This window comes from Pipistrellus hanaki (assembly GCF_964339955.1).
Source record: "Pipistrellus hanaki genome assembly, chromosome: 3".
In the NCBI taxonomy this organism is placed as follows: domain Eukaryota; kingdom Metazoa; phylum Chordata; class Mammalia; order Chiroptera; family Vespertilionidae; genus Pipistrellus; species Pipistrellus hanaki.
The window spans coordinates 160,789,059-160,808,929 of record NC_140505.1 but is presented as its reverse complement, the minus strand read 5'-3'; the positions used below and the strand labels follow the sequence as shown (position 1 = coordinate 160,808,929).

At 38.0% G+C, this 19,871-nt stretch overlaps 1 protein-coding gene across 6 annotated transcripts in view; it reads right to left on the bottom strand.

The window, feature by feature from the left end:
• Positions 1-16,010: 16,010 nt before the first annotated feature.
• Positions 16,011-19,871, bottom strand: part of KCNJ8 (potassium inwardly rectifying channel subfamily J member 8) — a 7,742-nt gene continuing 3,881 nt past the window's right edge. For all 6 annotated transcript variants that reach the window (XM_084880399.1, XM_084880401.1, XM_084880400.1 and 3 more), the window contains one exon: positions 16,011-17,632. In XM_084880399.1, coding sequence (XP_084736525.1) covers positions 16,732-17,632 — 901 coding nt within the window. In that variant the 3' untranslated portion in view covers positions 16,011-16,731. The remainder of the gene's footprint in view (positions 17,633-19,871) is intronic.

Genomic DNA, 19,871 nt, shown 5'->3' with positions numbered 1-19,871 from the left:
GAAATTTGTTGAGACTTGTTTTGGACTGACATGTCTGTCCTAAGGGATATCCCATGTGCACTTGAGAAGAATGTAGATTCTGTTGCTGTTGGCTAGGAGTCATATATATAATATATGTTTATATATGACTATTTCCTGATTTATTTTTTGTCTGTTATTGAAAGTGAGACCTTTAAGCCATTTACAGTTATTGTTTGTTGTATAATTCTCCTTTAATTCTGTCATAGTTTGCTTCATATACATATTTAGAATCTCTGATATTTGGTGCATAAATATTTACAGTTATTATAGCTTCATAGTGAATTGAATCCCTTTATTGCTATGTAATGTCCTTCTTTGTCTCTCATAAAAATCTATTTTGTCTGATATTAGTTTTGCCACCTCTGCCCTCTTTTGCTTGCCATGTATATTGATTTCAGAGAGGAAGAGGGAGAGAGGGATAGAAAGATTAAAGATGAAATAGAATCATTGATTGGCTGCCTCTTGCATTCCCCCTACTGGGGATTGAGCCTGCAACAAGGACACATGCCCTTGACTGGAATAGAACCCAGGATCCTTCAGTCTGCAGGCCATAATACTCTATCCACTGAGCCAAACCAATTAGGGCTGCTATATATTTTCCCACCTTTTTACTTTCAGCTTGTGTCTGCTCTTAGTTTTAAAGTGAGTCTCATAGACAGCATCCTGAATCCCATTTTTAATACATTCAGCCAATTTGTCTTCTGATTTATATTTAAATATTTTACATTATTACATATTAGAATATATTTATTTTATATTTAAAATAATTATTGGTAAGGACTTACCATTACTATTTTTTTTTGCATGTCTTCTCTTGTAGTTGTTTTTTGTTTTTTGTTTTCCTTTATTGATGAAGGTATTACATATGTGTCCTTATCCCTCCATTGCCCCTCCCCCACACTCATGCCCTTACCCCCCTGGTGTCTGTGTCCATTGATTAGGCTTATATAAATTCATACAGGTCCTTTGGTTGTCTGATAGTTGTCTTGTCCCTCTTTTCCTTTTTAACTGTCTTCCTTTACTTTTGGTATTTATTGTAGTTATAAGCCTTGGCTTTCTTCTCATTTCCTTTTTGTGTTTATTATATAGGTAGTTTTTTTTTTTGTAGTTATCACTGAAGTTACATAAAATATCTTAAAGTTTTAGCATTTTATTTTAAATTAATAACAAATTAACTTCAATTGTGTACCATAATTTCACTCCTAGTTCAACTGGTTGAGCATCGACTTATGAACCAGGAGGTCAGGTTCGATTCCTGGTAAGGACACATGCCCAGGTTGCAGTCTCAACCCCCCAGTGAAGGGTGTGCAGGAGGCAGCCAATCAATAATTCTCTCTCATCAAGATGTATCTGTCTCTATCTCCATCTCCCTTCCTCTCTGAAATAAATAAAAATATATTTATTTAAAATTTTTTTACTTTTTTGTAGTTCAATGACTTGACTTTACTATTGATGTGACAAATTACATTTTAATATATTGTATACCCATTAATATAATTTATATATTTATAGTTATTTTTTTATGTTTGTCACTTAAATTTTATGTACCCAAATTAACAAAATACAGGTTCCTGTTTGTCCATGTATTTACTTTTACAGAGAACTTTATAATTTCATATGGCTTCATGTTGCTGTCTACCATCTTTTGTTTCAACTTGAAGGATTCCCTTTAGCATTTCTGGTAAAGCAGTTCTGGTGGTAAGAAAATCCTGCAGCTTTTATTTTTCTGGGAAGATCTTAATTACTTTAAACATTTTTTTGAAGTACAGTTTTTCTGCATACAGTATTCCTGGATGACAGGCTTTTGTTGTTGTTTTTCAGCACTTTGAATATATCATTCTACTTCTTCTGGTCTGGTAAGATTTCTGTTAAGAAATCTATTGGTAATCTTCTGGACACTTCCTTGGATATGAGAAATTGGTTGTGTATTGCTGTTTTCAAGATTCTCTCTTGTTTTTGACTTTCAACAGTTTGTGTCTCAATGTGGTTCTCTATGGGTTTATCCTCATTGGAAAATTTTTAAAAGACTTTTAGATTTGTATGTCCATTTCTTTCCTTGAATTTTCCAAGTTTTTTACTATTATTTCTTTAAATAAGATTTCTGCCCTTTCTCTCTTTTTTATTTTTCTGGGATTCCTATAATTCATATGTTGTCCCACTTGACGGTGTCATATAAGTTCTATATGCTCTCTTTAATTTTCTTCTTTTTTCCTCCCATTTTGCTCTTGGCTCAATGATTTCAGATGAATTGTCTTATAACACATTGATTCTTCCTTCTGCCTGGTAAGTTTGATGTTGAATCTCTCTAGTGATTTTTTTCACTTCAATTGTAATTTTCAGCTCCAGAATATTTCTTTTTTGTCTATATCTTTCTTGATATCTTCATTTTGTCCATACATCATTTTATTGATTTTTTTGGTTGCCTACATTCTTCTTAGCTCATTGAACATTGGTTTAGCAATTAATTTACATTCACTGTCAGGCAGCTCATAGATCTGAATTTCTTTAGAGTCAATTTGTTTGGTTTTATTTTGTCTTATTGATTGAACCATGTTCTCCCCCTCCTCCTTCTCCCCCTCCCTGTCCTCCTCCTCCCCCTCCCTGTCCTCCTCCTCCTCCTCCTCCTCCTCCTCCTCCTCCTCCTCCTCCTCCTCCTCCTCCTTCTTCTTCTTCTTCTTCTTCTTCTTCTTCTTCTTCTAACTCTTATCCTTCGCTGAGATTTGGACATTTAAAAAAAAAAAAAGCCTCTCTTAGTTTTTGTATATTGTCTTTCTACAGGAGAAGACCTTTACCAATCAGCCTGGATAGAGATATCAGGGCCTTTTAAACATTTCTGGTCTCTTGCTCACCTAGTCATTTGCATATGGAATTGCAGCTCTAATGTGCCTATGTGCTAGCCTGTTTTTAGTGGCTTTCAAATATGCCACTAGTCCAGTCAGAAGAGACAGAAATGTCCCTGAGGCAGTCCCCAGACAAGCCAGAACCTTAGATGCATGGCCCACTCTTTTGTTTCTATCCTGAGGAGGAAGCCACATTACAGTTGACTTCCTGCAAAGTGTGATGCATCAGCATTATGCCGAAAAGAAGGAGGGGCATGGACTAATGTGCAAAACTCACACAAAAATTTCTATCCATGTTTAGTGAAGTCCCTACTTAATTTTACATTGCTATAGCTTCTCAATGGGTATCTAGAGTTCTCATAAAATGATTTTACTCTGTGTTTGTTTACTCTGTGCATGTTTATGAAGAAAGGAGGTCCTGGAGCTTCATAGTCTGCCATATTGCTTATATCATTATATGAGATTATGTTTTGTAAAGTGAATGACCACCCCAAATTCATTTGTTTTGTAAATCCCAATTTTCTTCTTCTTTTTTTTTTTTTTTTTTGCTAATTTTTCACAAATTTGAATATGGTATCACGAGAGTCTCATTGCTGCCTGCTCTTTGTATTTCTCTCGAGAATCTATGCCTGTATTAATAGTAGTGTCTTAGCATAGTACTTTCCTACTACATTTATCTGCTGTCTTTACATATTGTAAACTACAAGTGAACTTGCTAGCCAATAGTTTCTATGTCAAGCTGCATGTTCTACCTATTTAGGAAAACCTCTCTTATATTAAAGTTACAACTGCAAATTATGTTTCTAATGCAAACTTTTCTTACTGAACTTTTACTTTTCAAAGTTTATGAAAGGCAGCTGTTGTCTTCTACTATTACTTTTTAAGTAGATATAAACATGCCTTAAGTGATAGATGACTGGTTGGGTCCTTTCCAAACTTATTTGGTATCTCAGCTACCAGTTGGCAAATCATAGGGCATTAAGTGACTTGCCCAGACCCTGAAAGAATTTGGGTAGCTTAGTAAAGAAGCTATTTTTATAACATACTGTTTTTATTAATGCCTAACATTAATAAACACTGAATGCTGTGAACGTAGAACATGAAATAGGATAACACTTTCGAAAATCTGTTCTACCGAGAAAACATCACCTCTCTTCCAGCCCATTTCAATGCAGCCAGGGTGCTGCACTCTTTGTCTGGGTAAACCACTTCATTTTTATATTTGATCATGAGAGAATGGGACTTTTACTTGTTTTTGTCCCTCTGGTTATTATTCCAGCCAGAATTTATTTTTCAAGACAAGTCAATTTCCAAGAGAATAGAGCACTAGATTATCTTTTTCCTATTTAGATTGGGGGTGTTTGTTTGTTTAGAGTTGTATCTGGGATGTCTGAAGACTAATTAGGGAGGTTAGTCTGTGAATCTGGGCATAGAACACTGTGGGGTTGCTTTATTCTCTATTTGCTCTTTTTTACTTCTGCCTTACAATTGACACCAGCTGAAGCAGAAAGGCTGGCCTGGTGTCTCTGACAGAGAGAGAGGAACATCAATGATGAGAGAGAATCATCTGCTACCTCCTACATGCCCCATACTGGGGATTGAGCCTGTAATCCAAGCATGTGCCCTGACTGGGAATTGAACCATGACCTTCATAGGTTGACGCTCAACCACTGAGCTGCACCGGCTGGGCTCATCTTGAGATTTTCACTATGGAATCTGTTCTCATCATGTTTCCAGACAAATTGTTGCAATTGTAATGTATCTTTGATCAGCACCCTGATCAAAATGATTTTTGCATGACTCCAGATGGAGGACAAAAATTAATTATCAAGGACTCGCGTTGGAAAGGTTGGCTTTAGCAATGGAGTGACCATTTACAATGTGTTCATTCCATGGCTTGGTGGGTGTGCCCCAGGTAAGATAGTGACAGTTTATTTTGTCTTCATTATCTTCTTATTCACCCTTTTCCCTTTTCCTTTTCTTATCTAGTCTTTTCCTTCCTTTTCCCTATGCTCCAGACACAAGAATTTCTGGGAATGGTGAGATCACAGCTTACATCCGTGTTTTATAACCCTCCTGCTAAGCCTTTTCAGGAGGTGAAGACAGATGTTCCAGAATTGTCTCTCTGGTGTTTCCCTTCTAGCTATAAAACTCCCTTTCTGCAGTTTTCTTTCCTCAGCTAGAGGTTTAAAAAAAAAAAAAGTAAAAATATTAACGAATCCAACCTGAAATAAAGTGCTTTATTTTGCAAGTGATTTTACTGTCATGTAATCAATTAACTTGGTATGTGGGATTCAACGTAAAGTATGCTTGTTACTTCTATGTGTATTTAATAGTGAAATTTAATTTTGCACACTTATTTTCATTGTTTCTCTAAATAAAAGTGACTAACTGTTGTGAAAAGTCAACTAATGCAAATAATTGTGTTAATGACTGAGACAGCACAGAGGGCTATCACACCAGGGGTATATGCAAGTGTGTGCAAGAGAGGCCTGGTCCCTAACCAAAGGCATAAACTTCAAAGGCCTGCTTAGCTGTTAGTATGTTGAGGAGGGAGGTGAAGAAGAATGGAGTTCTAGCATGATCGTAGGCTCCACGTTGACATAAGATCAGTCCAAACTGGCTTCCTGCCCATCCCAGGTTCCCCTGTTGTTGGCACTAGGCTAACCTCTCCCATTACTTCACACCCACTCAGCGTCCATAGAATCGCCTGAGTTTCCTTTTCACTTGGAGTGGTGGTGGTGGTGGTGGTGGTGGTGGGAGGGGGGTTGTTCCCTCTTACAGGGGTCCTCAAACTTTTTAAAGTGGGGGCCAGATCACGGTCCCTCAGAGAGCTGGAGGGCTGGACTATATGAACTACTAATTCCTACTGTAACACCTCGGCTGCGCTCACTGCCCAAAAAACCTGGAGGGCCGGATCAGACTCCTCTGCTGGCTGCATGTGGCCTGCGGGCCGTAGTTTGAAGACCCCTGCATCACATCTGGATTACTGAAAGTAAAAGAAAATGCAATAAGGTAGGCGCATTGAGTAGTTCTCAGCTGTGATTTGGAACTGGTGGTGGGAGAGAAAAGGTTAAAATGTCTCAGTCTTTTTATTTTTTTTAAATTGCTAATGAAGTGAATGATATGATGCTAGCTGAGTATAGGCTGTAACTTTTGTGTTTCCAGACACGTTCTAGAATAAGATTCCACAGTGTAAGAAGCTTCCCTTGGGCCTCGGATGAAAACAAGGTCACTTTCCCAGGGGAGTAACCCATGGAACAAGCGTTTAAAATAAACAAACTGCCTGGCTCCGGCTTGAAATGAGCAGTAGTTATCGAGATTTACTGCAACTGACTTTGAACCCCATCCAAATGTTGTATTAATGCAAACGTCTTAACTAAAATGGAGTCTCTTTTGGCAGATACAATAGAAAAGCCTCTTTTCCCAGATTCTGGAAGACTCAACTGTCCTCTCACCCCCAACAAGGGTCACTAAACATCGTAACAGAGAAGCCAGTACTTTCCGTAAGCATTGTATAAGAGCTCTGATTTCAATGCTCATAAAAGAAAGGATCACAATTCATTTATAACATGCAAAATCAGCACAACCTTTCAAACAAGTTAAAAAATATATAGCAATTCAGTTACAATCAAGTCATATATATGCCTGATTTAAATAGTGTAATATATGTAATTGTGGTAAGTAAGGTGAGATTTTAATACTTTTGCCTTTTCCCCAAAGCAACTATTTTGTACATTGGGAAAGGCAGCACACTGGGAACCAGGCTTATTGATTTGGTTCTCTCCTAAACAACTTGACCTTTAGGATGCTCATCTACCAAATGAAGAGAGTTGCCTTACAAAACCTCAGGGTTGCCTTTTGATTGTAACAGTCTGAGAATCTATATAATTCTTCACTCTCTGAAAGATGAAAAGTAACTCAGCTTTTCTAAGGAGCCTCAGCTCTCCTATGCTGACCCTGCTGGCAGGCATTTCAATATAAGGATATAAAAATGAAGGTGTGATTCAGGCTCAGATTCCAGAATCATCAAATAATTGAGCTTTGGAAGTAGATGCTTTAGGGGAATGACTAGATATAAGATAGAGAGGGCATGATTGAGAATGTAAAGCCCAAGACCATTTTTTTTTTTACAAAATATGTATTAAAGATAAAATATGGTAGAATGAAGATGAAGTGGAATAGTACTTGGATCAGCTACAAGGTTCTAGATTACAGGGTGATGGTGTGGGAAGGCTTTAGAAAATGCGCGCCTAAAACTCTTCTTAGTTTTGGATGTGTAAGAGAATGATTAGTGGAACTTTCACTTTTCCCAGAACTGGCAACTGGGGATCAACCTGAGGGTCAGAGAGTGCTACTCATGTCCTCTTGAGTGAGGGAACCTAATAGCTCTTCACTCACCCTTTTCCTACCACGTACAAGAGATAATAGAATCTACCTCCCACCATTGGCCACAGCCTCAAACTTTCCTGAACTTTTTTGTGCTTGCATAGGAAGACTATGGGAAGAGGCATACTGGTCACTGGTATCATCAGTTTTGTGGGGAATTCTGTGACTTTTCCTGCTATTTTCTATGAGATAGGGCTCCAAAAGAATCATTCATAAAGTTTAGGGGTACTGCAAAATAAAGGACTGCCATCTCATTCTCCAGAATGGATGTTGACTAAATTGTAAATCTTACAGGTCCTCTCAGCATGGAGGGGGTGGGTGACTTTTTCTTTCTTTCTTTCTTTCTTTTTTTTTTTTTTACAAAGATTTACTTGTGTATCTTGGAACTTGAAAGGCTTACATAAATATGAAGCCTAGTGTTTGCTTTTGATTTGGAGAAGTCTGAAGGCACGAGGCTTACTGAAAATGATTGCGATAACAGAGTGAAGATCCTGTGGAGTAATGTCTCTGGGAAAATGGGGGCAACCCCTCACCCCAAACAGAGGACACTGAAGAGGACCTCAGTTCTTTCTGGGGATCCAAGTAAACGAGCCTGGATAGAGGATCGTATAGGAGGAAGGAGGTGATCCAGGCTTACCCAAAGGAGGCTATGATAGGTTGGCTCTAAAATGGGCCTCGATGATCTCAGCTTTCTAGATTTTACACCTTGTGGCTCTCTTCTAACCAATAGACTATAACAAAGATGATGGAACATCACTTCCAGGATTTTGTTACTAAGATTATACTTTACATCTTCCTAGATGACTGTCTTCATTGCCTTCTTGGCTTGAATGCTTTGATGAAGTGTGCTTCCAAGTGAGGAGCTAAGGGTGGTCACTGGTCAACAATCAGCTGAGACCATCAGTCCAATATGTCACAAGGATCTGGATTCTGCCTACAGCCACATGAGCTCAGAAGTAAATCCTTTCTCTGTCAAGGTTCAGATGAGACTCTTTGGAGCCTCAAGAGAGATCTTGAAGCAAAGGACCTAGCTAAGCCATGCCTGAACTTCTAAACCTCAGAAAATGTGAGATAATAAAGTTAGTATTGCTTTAAGGCATAACGTTTGTGGTAATTTGTTACATAGCAAAAAATAACCAACATAGAGGTAGAGGAGACATGGACTTGCAAAGGATAAATGAAGAGTGTGAAGTTCCTCAGAGGGGGTGGCTCAATAACATAATGGTGAAGCTAACATCACCCCCAAAAAAATACAGATGCATCGCCTTGGTAGAAACCTTGTTATTGAGAACATGGAAACATACTGGGCACAGGTAACATATGGAAACATACTGGGCACTAGTTACATAAGATATTTTCCCTCTTGTTTCCCTAATATCAGTGATGTTAAAAAGGAAAAGGAAGGAGGTGTCCCAATGACAGGCCATTTCTCCATGGAGAGGGAGGGGGGAGAGGATGAAAATAGCAAGCTGCATCCATCTACGTGTTTGTGGGGGAAGAGTGCATGGGGTGGGGTGGTGGTGGTAAAAAGTGATGGGGGAAAATAAAATAAGAGGGGGGGCAGAAATCTTTAAAAAAATCTTATTTACAGATTTTAAGAACCAAAACAGTGCATTATACTTTCAGAAGCCGTATTTCTCATTAGTCCTTTAAAAAGTCAGTGCTTCAAACATTCTCCTATTTCACCCACAGATGTAAAATTACTCGATAAGCATATAAAGGTCAAGAACACAGAGTAAAGAGAGCTTTTTTTCAGTTCTCTAAAAGTTATCTTTGTGTTCTCAGCTTAGGGATTTACATTTTCTTTCAGCCACCAAAGCAGAAAATAAAGAAGTGTGAAAAATAAAACCCCCCCAAATAAACAAACCCTAGGACATAAGACTTTCCAGTGATAGTAAAATAGTTTTCCATCTGATATGTTATTGCAATTTTTAAGTAGATAAAATTATTAAAAGTTCCCCCAAAATTCAGTAGGACATATTCTACCCATCCATAAAGGGAAATTTGACAAACACAAAGAACAGTGTTTGGAGAAAAAAGTAATCTGTTTCATGCATACACCTCCACCAAGTTTACACTCTTCATTAAATGGGTAACCCATGACTACAGCCTAGAAGGAGTCTGAGGTTCTGGAAACTCTATAAAGCCTTGAGAAGGGGTTTTAGGCTCTGAATTGTGAGCAAATGCTTCAACACTGGAAAGGTACCAAGAACTATCTTTGCAAATTACTATGCAACCAATTGATTTAACATGGAAATGTCCAAGTGTTGGACAGCAGTTTGTCAGTATCTGTATGAAGCCTCTGATGAGACCTGCTTAGAACAGCTCCAAGTCATCTATACCTGAGTCAAACTAGGATATTAATCATTTTAAAGTATAATTTGAAAATGACTATAGTGAATCAAAGGGATTTATTTCCCTAACTTTCCCTGTCACTTCAACATTATTGATTATTCCCATCCTTTGGGGAGTTTTTCTACTTGAGTGCTTCTATGATATATTTCCCAGTTTTTTCTCTTGTTTCTCTCATATTTCTTCATCTTCTTTACGGACATTTCCCTCTTTTTGTCTTCTTAAAGTTTAGCAATTTTTTTCCTGGATCTATTTAACATTCTTTCTTCTCTTCCCTGGCATGACTATACATTTCTATGGTCTCAAATGAGTTGTCGGTTGTAGATGCCTCCCAGACACATACCACATACATACGCGCTCGCGCGCGCACACACACACACACACACACACACACACACACACACACACAGTCTGCTCCTCATCCTGAATCTTTTGAATGATGAAAAATCTAACAACATAAATCATATTTATTCTTCTTTGATCCCTCATTATCTCTTGCCTTCTCCTCAATAAATAAGTTTCCAAATTTCATAGATTTTTCTTTCCCACAAAGTCTGGTACATCTGTTTGTTTGCACTCTTCTTATTCTAATCCCAATGTAAGCTGTCATTTCCTCTTATTTAGGCTACTGCAATGACCTCCAATCTGATTTTCATAATTTTCTCTGATCCATTCAATATATTATTAATAAAATAGTTTTCATAAAGTGAAATTATGATAATGTCCTTGGCTTTAAAAGGTCAAAGATATTCTTTTGTTCATTATTCAAAACCCATCTTGAAGTCTTCTCATTTTTTGGCCATGATATTTGAATGTTATCCACACTCTCAAATTTTCAGTCTTTTATTTGCACACCTCTTTGGCCTTTGCCAGGTTTTGCCTTTTTATTTTAAACTTTCCATAATTTCTTCATTAGACTGCAGTTTTCTTTAACAATGAGTTTTTGTTTTTTCCATCTTTAAATCCAATCACTATATGTATTTAGTATATACATAGTTGATACATTGAATTAAAAAAGGCAAGAAATACACAAGAAACAATGCCAGCATTTCATAGATAATTTCATAATAGTTCTGTTGGTTTTAGGTTTAAGGATGTCTTTGACTCTGGCGCTAATTATTGATATAGGAATATATTTATAATGTTCAGTGGAAACAATTAATAGTTAGAAAATGCATATAACATAAATAACATCATTTTAAGGAACAATAAAAAAATAAATATTTCTTTTCCTTTTTGTTTTAGGTTAAAATATGTGGTTCCATGCATGTGGGCATCCAATAGATCTATAGGAGTCATAATGTAAACTTGACTTAAATTTAAGAAATAGAAGTGAAAATAGGATTTGACTACCTTACCAAAAATTGACAAAATATCAAAACTATATTCATGTATTTGTTAGAATCCCATTAGTGTCTATTTTTAGGGGCACCTCTATTATGTCAATATATTTCATTTTATTTATGACATTTTCCACTCTGTTTTATGTAGTTGTTTCATTTTATCTCATTTTATTTTTATATTCTTGACTTTATCTTGATTCATTACTAGTTTTAATGCCTTATCTCAGTGGTCTGGATTTTCTATACCATGATTATATTCTAATCTGGTTGCTACTTCATAGTTTTACCAAATACTGATTTTACCAAATCAGTATTTTTAATTATCACTAAGGAGTTGCATTCTCATGGCTGTGATACTAATAATTTTTAGAGCAAACTGATGACATTAAGGGGTTGTTGTTTTAAAGGTGATATTTTTTTAAAGATTCCATATTTTAGATATGCAGTAAAATATTTGCAGATGAAAGTATATGAAACCTGAGATTTCTTCAGAACAATCAGAGAAGAAAAGAGGGAAGGAAGTAAAAGAGGAAAAAAAGGCTGATCATGAGTTGGTTATTATTGAAATGATGAATATATGGAATTCATTATGTTATTCTCTCTACTTCTATATTTGTTTGAAATATTCTTTGATAAAAGGATAATAAAAGGAAAAGTTGCACCATGAAATGCAATTGACTTTAATGGTGGGTTGAAAAAGAAAATCAGGGACAGAATAATTTTATTTCAAACAATCACAAAGACTGGAGAGTTGTGTTGAAGTCAAACCACAAAGAGAATGGATATCGGACTTAAAAAATGGACACTTTTCCTAGTGGTCAATGGTGAATAATTGAAGCCTTCTGAACAATCTGTTAATATGTACAGTTTCACTGAAAAGCATATTTAAACTTGATTTTACATGTAATTATTTTATCGTGTACTTTCTCAATATTTATTCAATACAAGCTGGAGTAATCCAAAAGTATGTGAAAATCCAGCCTTAATATTTTTGTTTATTCAAGTGATTAAAGTAAACACTGTGCAGAGTAATAGCTTAATTTAATTACCCCAATTACCCCAGAGGATATTAGAGTTGGTGAAGGACAGACAAGAAAATCTTCATGAGAACGGTGACAAAATTGCAAAATAGAACTAATGAAGTCATAAATAATCCAAAATACAATTGACCTTTAATGTGATGTTTTGATCTGAAGTTAAAGGCTGATTAAGATTTTCATGAACTTAAACTTGAATCTGTGCATCAATTACCAAAAGAGTGTAATTAGAGTCACTTCCTCCTGAGATCTGTGAGGAAATTCCCATCACCATTGATGAGAATTGTGTATAAAGATCATGGGAAGAGCATGGCCCTTGAGTTTCCTCTTAAACAGCCTGTAGATTTGTTATGATTATTTTAATGCACTGGTCCTTGGAGACACTCATTTCAGTTCTGCCTCTACCTTCAATATGCTAAAAATTACAAGTTGGGGGTGGGAGCCCCAAGAGATATAGATACCATTTCTTCTTTATCTATAATTGATTTACTATCAAAGAGGAAATTCCTTGCTCCATAAATACCAAATGTTTAAACAACAACAACAAAATGATTCCAACCAATGGAGGTGGAGAAATGCTGCCCCATGTGCACACAGTGGCTAACAACTTCTCTGGGAGCTAGACTTTCTTTGGGAACTGAGGCCATTTCTGTCACTGTGGTTCTGAGACACTGGTGTGTCAGAACATTTGGCCAGGTAGGTGTATTTAGAAATGCCTGGAGGCAGGGGCAATAGGATTTTTACTCAGAGAAAGTTTTGAGCCATGGGGCAATTGATGAAGAATTATAGAAGGAATCTGTGATATTGGGAGAAGGTACATCAGGGGGAAAATGAAAGTTCTATGGATGAGCAGGGTTCTATTCTCTGACCCAGCTCTCTGGGCAACAGCTCTGGGTCTTATAGCATATCCATTCTACCTCAGTAACTAGGGAGAGGTCTTCACTTTGACTTTGAGATGAAAGTGTGTCTTCTGCAATGCTGGCACGGTTTTCCCCTGCAGACACGTTCTATTTCAGAATACTTGGGAGCAGAATCGGCACCTATGTTGCCTATAAATTTTTGCTTCTTCTTTTAGAAAAGGAACACATCAAGTTACTTTTGCCAGATGGTAAATGTCAGCCATGGTAAATGTTCAATATATATTTATTGAACAAATGATGAATAAATAAATACTAGACTTGTGAAACCAACATTAACTTCTGAGTTTAAAATGTTTCCCTTTACACGTTGTAGTATTTTACACATTTCACCATTTGACAATAAACCAACGGCAGGTGTCAAGGAACCAGGAAAAGCAGATATAAGGCATCAGGAAGTAGGCAGATATAAAGGTCTCTGTTGTAGAATTTTTAAGAGACCACATTCATGTTGTATAGCTTTTTTGGTTCTAGAAAACAAATATAATGCATTGAATTAGTCATTTACTAAGAATACAATTAATTTCAAGGCAGTCCTTCATTTCAAGCTTCTGTGCTGGGCAGATGAATGCAACACTTTTAAGCCCTTTATACATATTAACTCAATCTTTGCAACAACTTGTGAAGTAGGTACCACATCATTCTGGTTTTATGTATGTGGGAAATGAGGCACAAAGAAATTAGTTGGCAGTTCTTTTATGGAGCATGCCCTTGCTTTCCCCACCCTTTCCTTCCAGGCTCTTTCTCCGAAGCTCTAAGTGGCCTTCTTTTGCCTATTTCCCGAGCCCATTTCTTCTACAGTCTTCTGTGATTTTCTAAATAAACTTTCTCCTGAAGTTTGTCTTGGCTCTGAATTCATTATGACCAAAGGAAGAAAAGAAATTTTGTCAAGCCCTCACAGATGCTAAGTGTTAAGGTGATAATTTAAACCGAGCGAGTCTACTGCAGAGTCTATTTCCTAACCACTATGTTATACTTCTCAAGAGACGGCACTTGAGCAGAGACCTAGATAATGACAGGAGAGACCCGTGAGCCTTTCTGGGGAAAGTGCTCCAGGTAGAAGCAAACCCAAGATATAAAAGCATGTCGGGCTCTGTTCCAAAGAAGAGCATGATCAGTGTGGTATCGAGTGGGAATGCTTACACGGAAAGAGAGTGATTTCTGGGCCTTGGGAAGGATTTTGGTTCTCATTTTTAGAAAAGTGGAAAGCCATTAGAGGGTGTTAAACAGAGCAATGTGATTTATGATGTACTCTAGAATTATACACTTGAAAAACGTGACTTTATTAACCAATGTTATCACAATCAATTTAATAAGAAATATTGTGGCTGCTGGATGAAGATTAAGCTGGAAGCAGAGAAGCTAAATATCTAATATAATTCAACGTGTCAAAATGATATACACACCTATTAGAGTCTTATTTTCTAAAACTAAACTACATAGTTCCTAAATATGCTTAGCCAGTTACATATATTTTAGCAAAAAATGTTACAAATCATAGCATTACTCTAAAACATTTGTAGACTTTGAGCAACTGTCGATGCGATCTTTTGTTTGATGTGGCTATCACTAGCTAAATGATGTCCCTGACTGAGACATCCTTGACACAAGAGGCCCATCAAACTCTCCCACTGACTGTCCCACATGGATGGTCCTCAGGCCCTTGGCACCCCGCATTTGGTTGCATCTGGAAGGTGGCTGGAAAACTATCCGGGTTCTATAGCTAGATTTGCCCTTGGATGCCCAGGCATTCCGTGCCACCTGGGCTCAGAAATCCTTCATCTCAGCCCCACTATGTCCCAACATTGCCTGCCCTGCAGTCTGGGTCACCCTCACAGGTGGGCTGCCACTGAGCAGCAGGCAGGCACTTGCACACACTCTTATTGCCAGTGTGGCAGCTGCCTTACAGGGCTGCTCAGCTGCCCAGGGGTGGGAGTGGAAGACCTGCATCTGTGCCAGAACTCAGGGGTCTGACGCCCACCCCCCTGTAGTCACTGTTGGGGGAAGTTTTATTAAAATAGACTTTTCTTTAGCAACCATACAGAAGTGCTTCAATATTTTAAGAATTGATACAGTTGCATTCATCTGTTCTGGGTGGTGAGCACCCAGCTGGGAAGTGGCGGAGGTAGAGAGAACAGATCATGCACTGGGTATATTTTGAAGGTAGACCTAACAGGTTTTGCTAATAGATGGCATGTGAGATACGAAAGGTGTCATGAATGACTGCCAGATCTTGGCCTGAGTGACTGGAGGAAGGTTTTGTTACTGAAAAGGAAGCATTTAGTTTAGACTCCATACGTTCTAGATGAGTGTTAGATATTCAAATGGGGTTTCTGATACCTGTTTGATGTATAAGTCAGTGTAGAAGGCGTGCAGGAGGCAACCAGAGTGGTTAGAAATATTCAGAAATGAAGAATTCAGTAAACGGATAATTTCCATTCCTTGGGTTATAACACAAGTCTTTTAAGACAGGATTTGAATATATGTTTGATTCAGTGTCATGTCTCTCCTGTTTCAATGTCCATAAATGAAGTAAAATACAAAATAAAAAATATGCATAAAAAGCTACTCAAGAGCTTGGTTTTCTGATGTTTGCTCATGTGGAATACACGAATTAAGAATAAACCCATAGTTTATTGGCCTAGTACCTTTCTCTGGGCCCCTGTCCCTCCCTGGAAGATGCAGGAGCTAAAGATGATTTATTAGAACTTTGACAGGAAATATCACATTAGCAATTGAGGTAAAGCTAAATTTATATATGCCAGGCTTGAATTCAGATCTTTTTGGGAAGTAATGTGTAGTTTTAAGATGGGGAGATGGGAGAGTCAAAAAGTTACGAGAATTTCTATGACACATCAGGTTCAGATAGAAAGCCTAGAGAACATTTTAAAACTTGGGATGAAATGAAATAAAAATAAAACAGAAAGCATAGTTTTCTTAAGACAACAACCTCTAGGAGATAGAGATAGATAGATAGATAGATAGAGATCAATCTTAGAGGTGTTATCGCTATATGCTATCTCTTTCCCTTGCCTCTAAAAATGTATTGTTTTTCCTTGAGATTAAACCAGGGATAATTTTGTAAAAGAAGAATCACAAAACCACAGTGAATACAAAGAAAATATTTTAATAAAATATTCAATACAACATTTCCCTGTGGGGACTCTTATGCAGAAGTGAGAAGGTGAAGGAAATGAGTATCATTGTTGGGAATCCAGTCTTAAAATTAGACGGAAATGTTCTTAGCTTTTCTCCTAAGCTTGTTCCCAGTTCCGCCAACAGGCTGCCATGAGAAATCAGAAAATCTCCAGAGGTCATTGTGAAGGGCAGGTGGGTGAACAGATAGAGCTCAGCAGTTTTTGCCTCGTGCTTTTTACCAGGTGCAGTGTCATGGGAAAGGAAAAGGCAACATAGTGGTTGATATACAAAAGATGTTAATACAATTTTAGCTTCCCCTCCCCCTCCTATGCTATTTGTATTTCCAGAGTGAACAACAGTGGGTTCATCCACTAAGCGTTCAAACAGAATCCTTCCTTGGCCACCTTCTCTATTTAAGGTCCATTCCTATTAATGTGATCGTGTTTCAGACAGAGAGGAAATGAGAGCATCCTATTCTCTACACATAACTTAAGCGTACCACTGCACATATTGCATGTGTGAAACAAGTGTGAGCCACGAATCCTCCCCCTTGTGCGTTACTGCTTTGTTGCTAAAAGAAAGTGCTGTTGTTTGAATATGAATATCATTTAGTGCATTAAGATGTACAGTCTGGTAGTGCCCTGCCTACAGAGTCCACACTTGATACAACGCCTTCCTTGGGGCCATCTTGCTGTCATGATTCTGGTGTGCTTTGATTTCCTTCTGGAGTCATAAACTGCACCTTTGGCACGATGAGGGACGAGTTGTTCCTCCGGATAGAGTTGTTTCTCCTCATGGAATTATTTCTTCTCATGGAGTTGCGCTTCCTCAGGGAATTCTGATGGGACAGTTCACTCTTCTGGAGGGTCTGGATGAGGATGGAAGGCTTCTCGTCCAGCTCTCGGGCGCTGCACCGGGGAGCAGCTACTTTCACAGTGTTGCCAAACTTGGAGTAATCCACAGAATACACTCCCTCCTCCTCCGTTACAATAGACACGAAGCGATGGCCCCACTGGATCTCCTCAGCGATGTAGGAGGTTCTGGCTTGCGTGGTGATGCCGGTGGTCTCCACCACTCCTTCCAGGATCACTATGACCTCCAGGTCTTGAGTGGCCAAGTCCGTGGCTGAGATTTCATACAAGGGGCTGCGCTTGTCAATCACATGGCAGATGATCAGAGGGGCCACTAGGAAAATGTTATTGCTCTCAATAGGGTTATCCACAGGAATGTCGAGCTGGTGGATGGGCACCACCTCCCCCTCCGGGGTGGTGGTCTTCTTGACCACCTGGATGCGCACCGAGGCGCTGATGATCATGCTCTTCCTCAGGTCGCCCACTCGGAACATGAAGCACAGCTTGCCATTGCGGACCGCAATCACAGCATGGCGACTGAATATCAGCGTTTCTGCCCTCCTGTGAGCCTGAGCCGTTTTCATGAAAATGCAGCCCAGCATGACGGCATTGATGATCAAGCCCACGATGTTCTGCAGAATCAGAACTGTGATGGCCAGAGGGCATTCCTCTGTCATCATTCTCCCTCCAAACCCAATGGTCACTTGAACCTCAATGGAGAAGAGAAAAGCAGAGGCAAAGGACCTGTAAGAAATAATATCAGGAAATAATGCCCCATCAGACCAAATTTGGAATAGTGAAATAACATACCAAGCTATATATGTCATTATTTTTCTAGGACAAAGGTCCAAACTGAATTTGTCATTTTCTTCCGCCAAAGGCTGATACATGCCTTTGGAAAGATGAGCCAACTTCACTTGTCAAATGCTTGATTCTAAACACAAGCACTTGTGTTCTCTCTCTTTTCTGCATACATCTACTTCCAGACTTCTAGGATACCATACTACAGTGTTTTCTAGGTCATGTAGAAAGCTTTAATATAGTAAAAATACATGTTTGTAGGAATATTTTAGTTTGTGAAATAATGTACTTTCACAAAGGCATAGTTTACTTTGTGAAAATTTTTACCAGGTAGATGTTTATTATTTATTGCATGGCTGTGCTTAAGTGACTTGAGTATTAAGGAAGGTACTGAGTAGTGAGTGTACTTATCACTCACTGCCTTTGACTCATAGTCACTAGCTAACACTTACTGTGTGTTCCTCATATACAGGAAGCACGGTTCTAGAAAGTGGTGCGAAACACTAGTATTTTAAAAACTACTGTTTTCAATTCAAAAGAATGTTTTGCCATTGGGAAAGAAAAATGTGTTCTTTCTGATCTTATTTTGTTCTGTACATGATCTAGAGAACGCTAAAGCTATTAAAGGGAGAATTCAAAACAGAGATGAGCAAATGACTGTATCAAGATCACAAAATTAATAACAGCTCGAATCCTCTCAATTCTGGCCTTGTGCTTTGAAAGGGCAAAGGGAAGGGATCAACAAGTGTCAGGATTTTCTAGGGAAGCTTTTGCAAAGTGGGTATTTCTTCTGGATCTCTATGAATTAAACAATGATTTGGTAGCTTTAGGGTGGACCTGGGTAAGACTCTTAAAAAAAAACTCTCAGGTGATGCTGATTTATCCCCCTGGTTAGAAGCACTGCATGTCATTATTCTTATCATTAATTTATTCACTTAACTGCATATCCATTACTGCTGTAGCTTCCTATTAGAAATAATGTTAGCCCTGTGTTTCCCTCAACTCCAATTTCAAACTTTTCTAATTTTATAGAAGATAAGCCTCCCGTCAAAGTATTATCTATCTGCTGCTTCCACACACAAAGAGTCAGCAAAATGTTTAAGCATTTGAATGCTGTGTATCGACACTGCACTTTGGTGGGTCATCATGAGGATTCTTTCTATTAGCTTTTAGGTGGAACATGCAAATTTCCCTTTTCATCCTTTTTGTTACTAAAAAGATTCATGGAAAAACACAGTAGTTGCCTTTCCCACTAATTGCACACAAAACATATTATATGATCTAAAAAGATGGCAGCAGCCTGGCATGGTTTAGTGGTTGTGGTTTGACTCCCAGTCAGAGCACATGCCCTGGTTGCTGGCTCGATACCCAAGTGTGGAGGGCGTGCAGAAGGCGGCCAGTCAGTGATTTTCATCACTGATGTTTTTATCTCTCTCTCCCTCTCCTTTCCTCTCTGAAATCAATAAAAAAATATATATATGTTAATAATAATAAAAATAAATAAATAAAAAGATGGCAACAGATAAGAATGGACCCCAGAGGAGGGACATGGGCACAATATTGATTTCTAATAATATATACACACTTCAAAAGAGCAGCCTAATGATGACTATCTTTAAATGTTTGGCTATTATGGCTTGCGAGGCTATTCAGGGGCTAATAATGTTTACTGCTTATTTTACAAAATAATTTAATTCTAAACATTACATAGTGCAAGACCCAACCTTTCACAGACACCTGTCATGCAGCTAAACAACCTCAAGAGATGAAAGTATTTGGGTGCTTGTTTGTTCTACAGCAGAGGATGTTAGGCTGAATAATAGAGGAAATATGCTGATTAATTTCCTGACTCATGTCAGAGAGCTGTCCCGCATAAAAGGGAAAGTGAGCTATTCTAAAACGGGAATGGTAAAATGTTATTTGGACATACCAGCGAGTATGCATCACAATAAGTTGTTTCCAATTATGATGATATGGTAAGAAAATGGGCTTATAAGAGACAGGAGATGCAAAGAATTATAAATGTTATTAGTCATCTTTTAAACCCTCTTTGGGAAAGAATAGAAATTTTTCTGTTTCTATATTTTGGGTAAAAATTTGTTATTATATATGGTTTGTTATGATTAAACTGTGTGTTGAGATTAAAGTATCCATAGCATAACACTTGTAAGATCTTAACCTT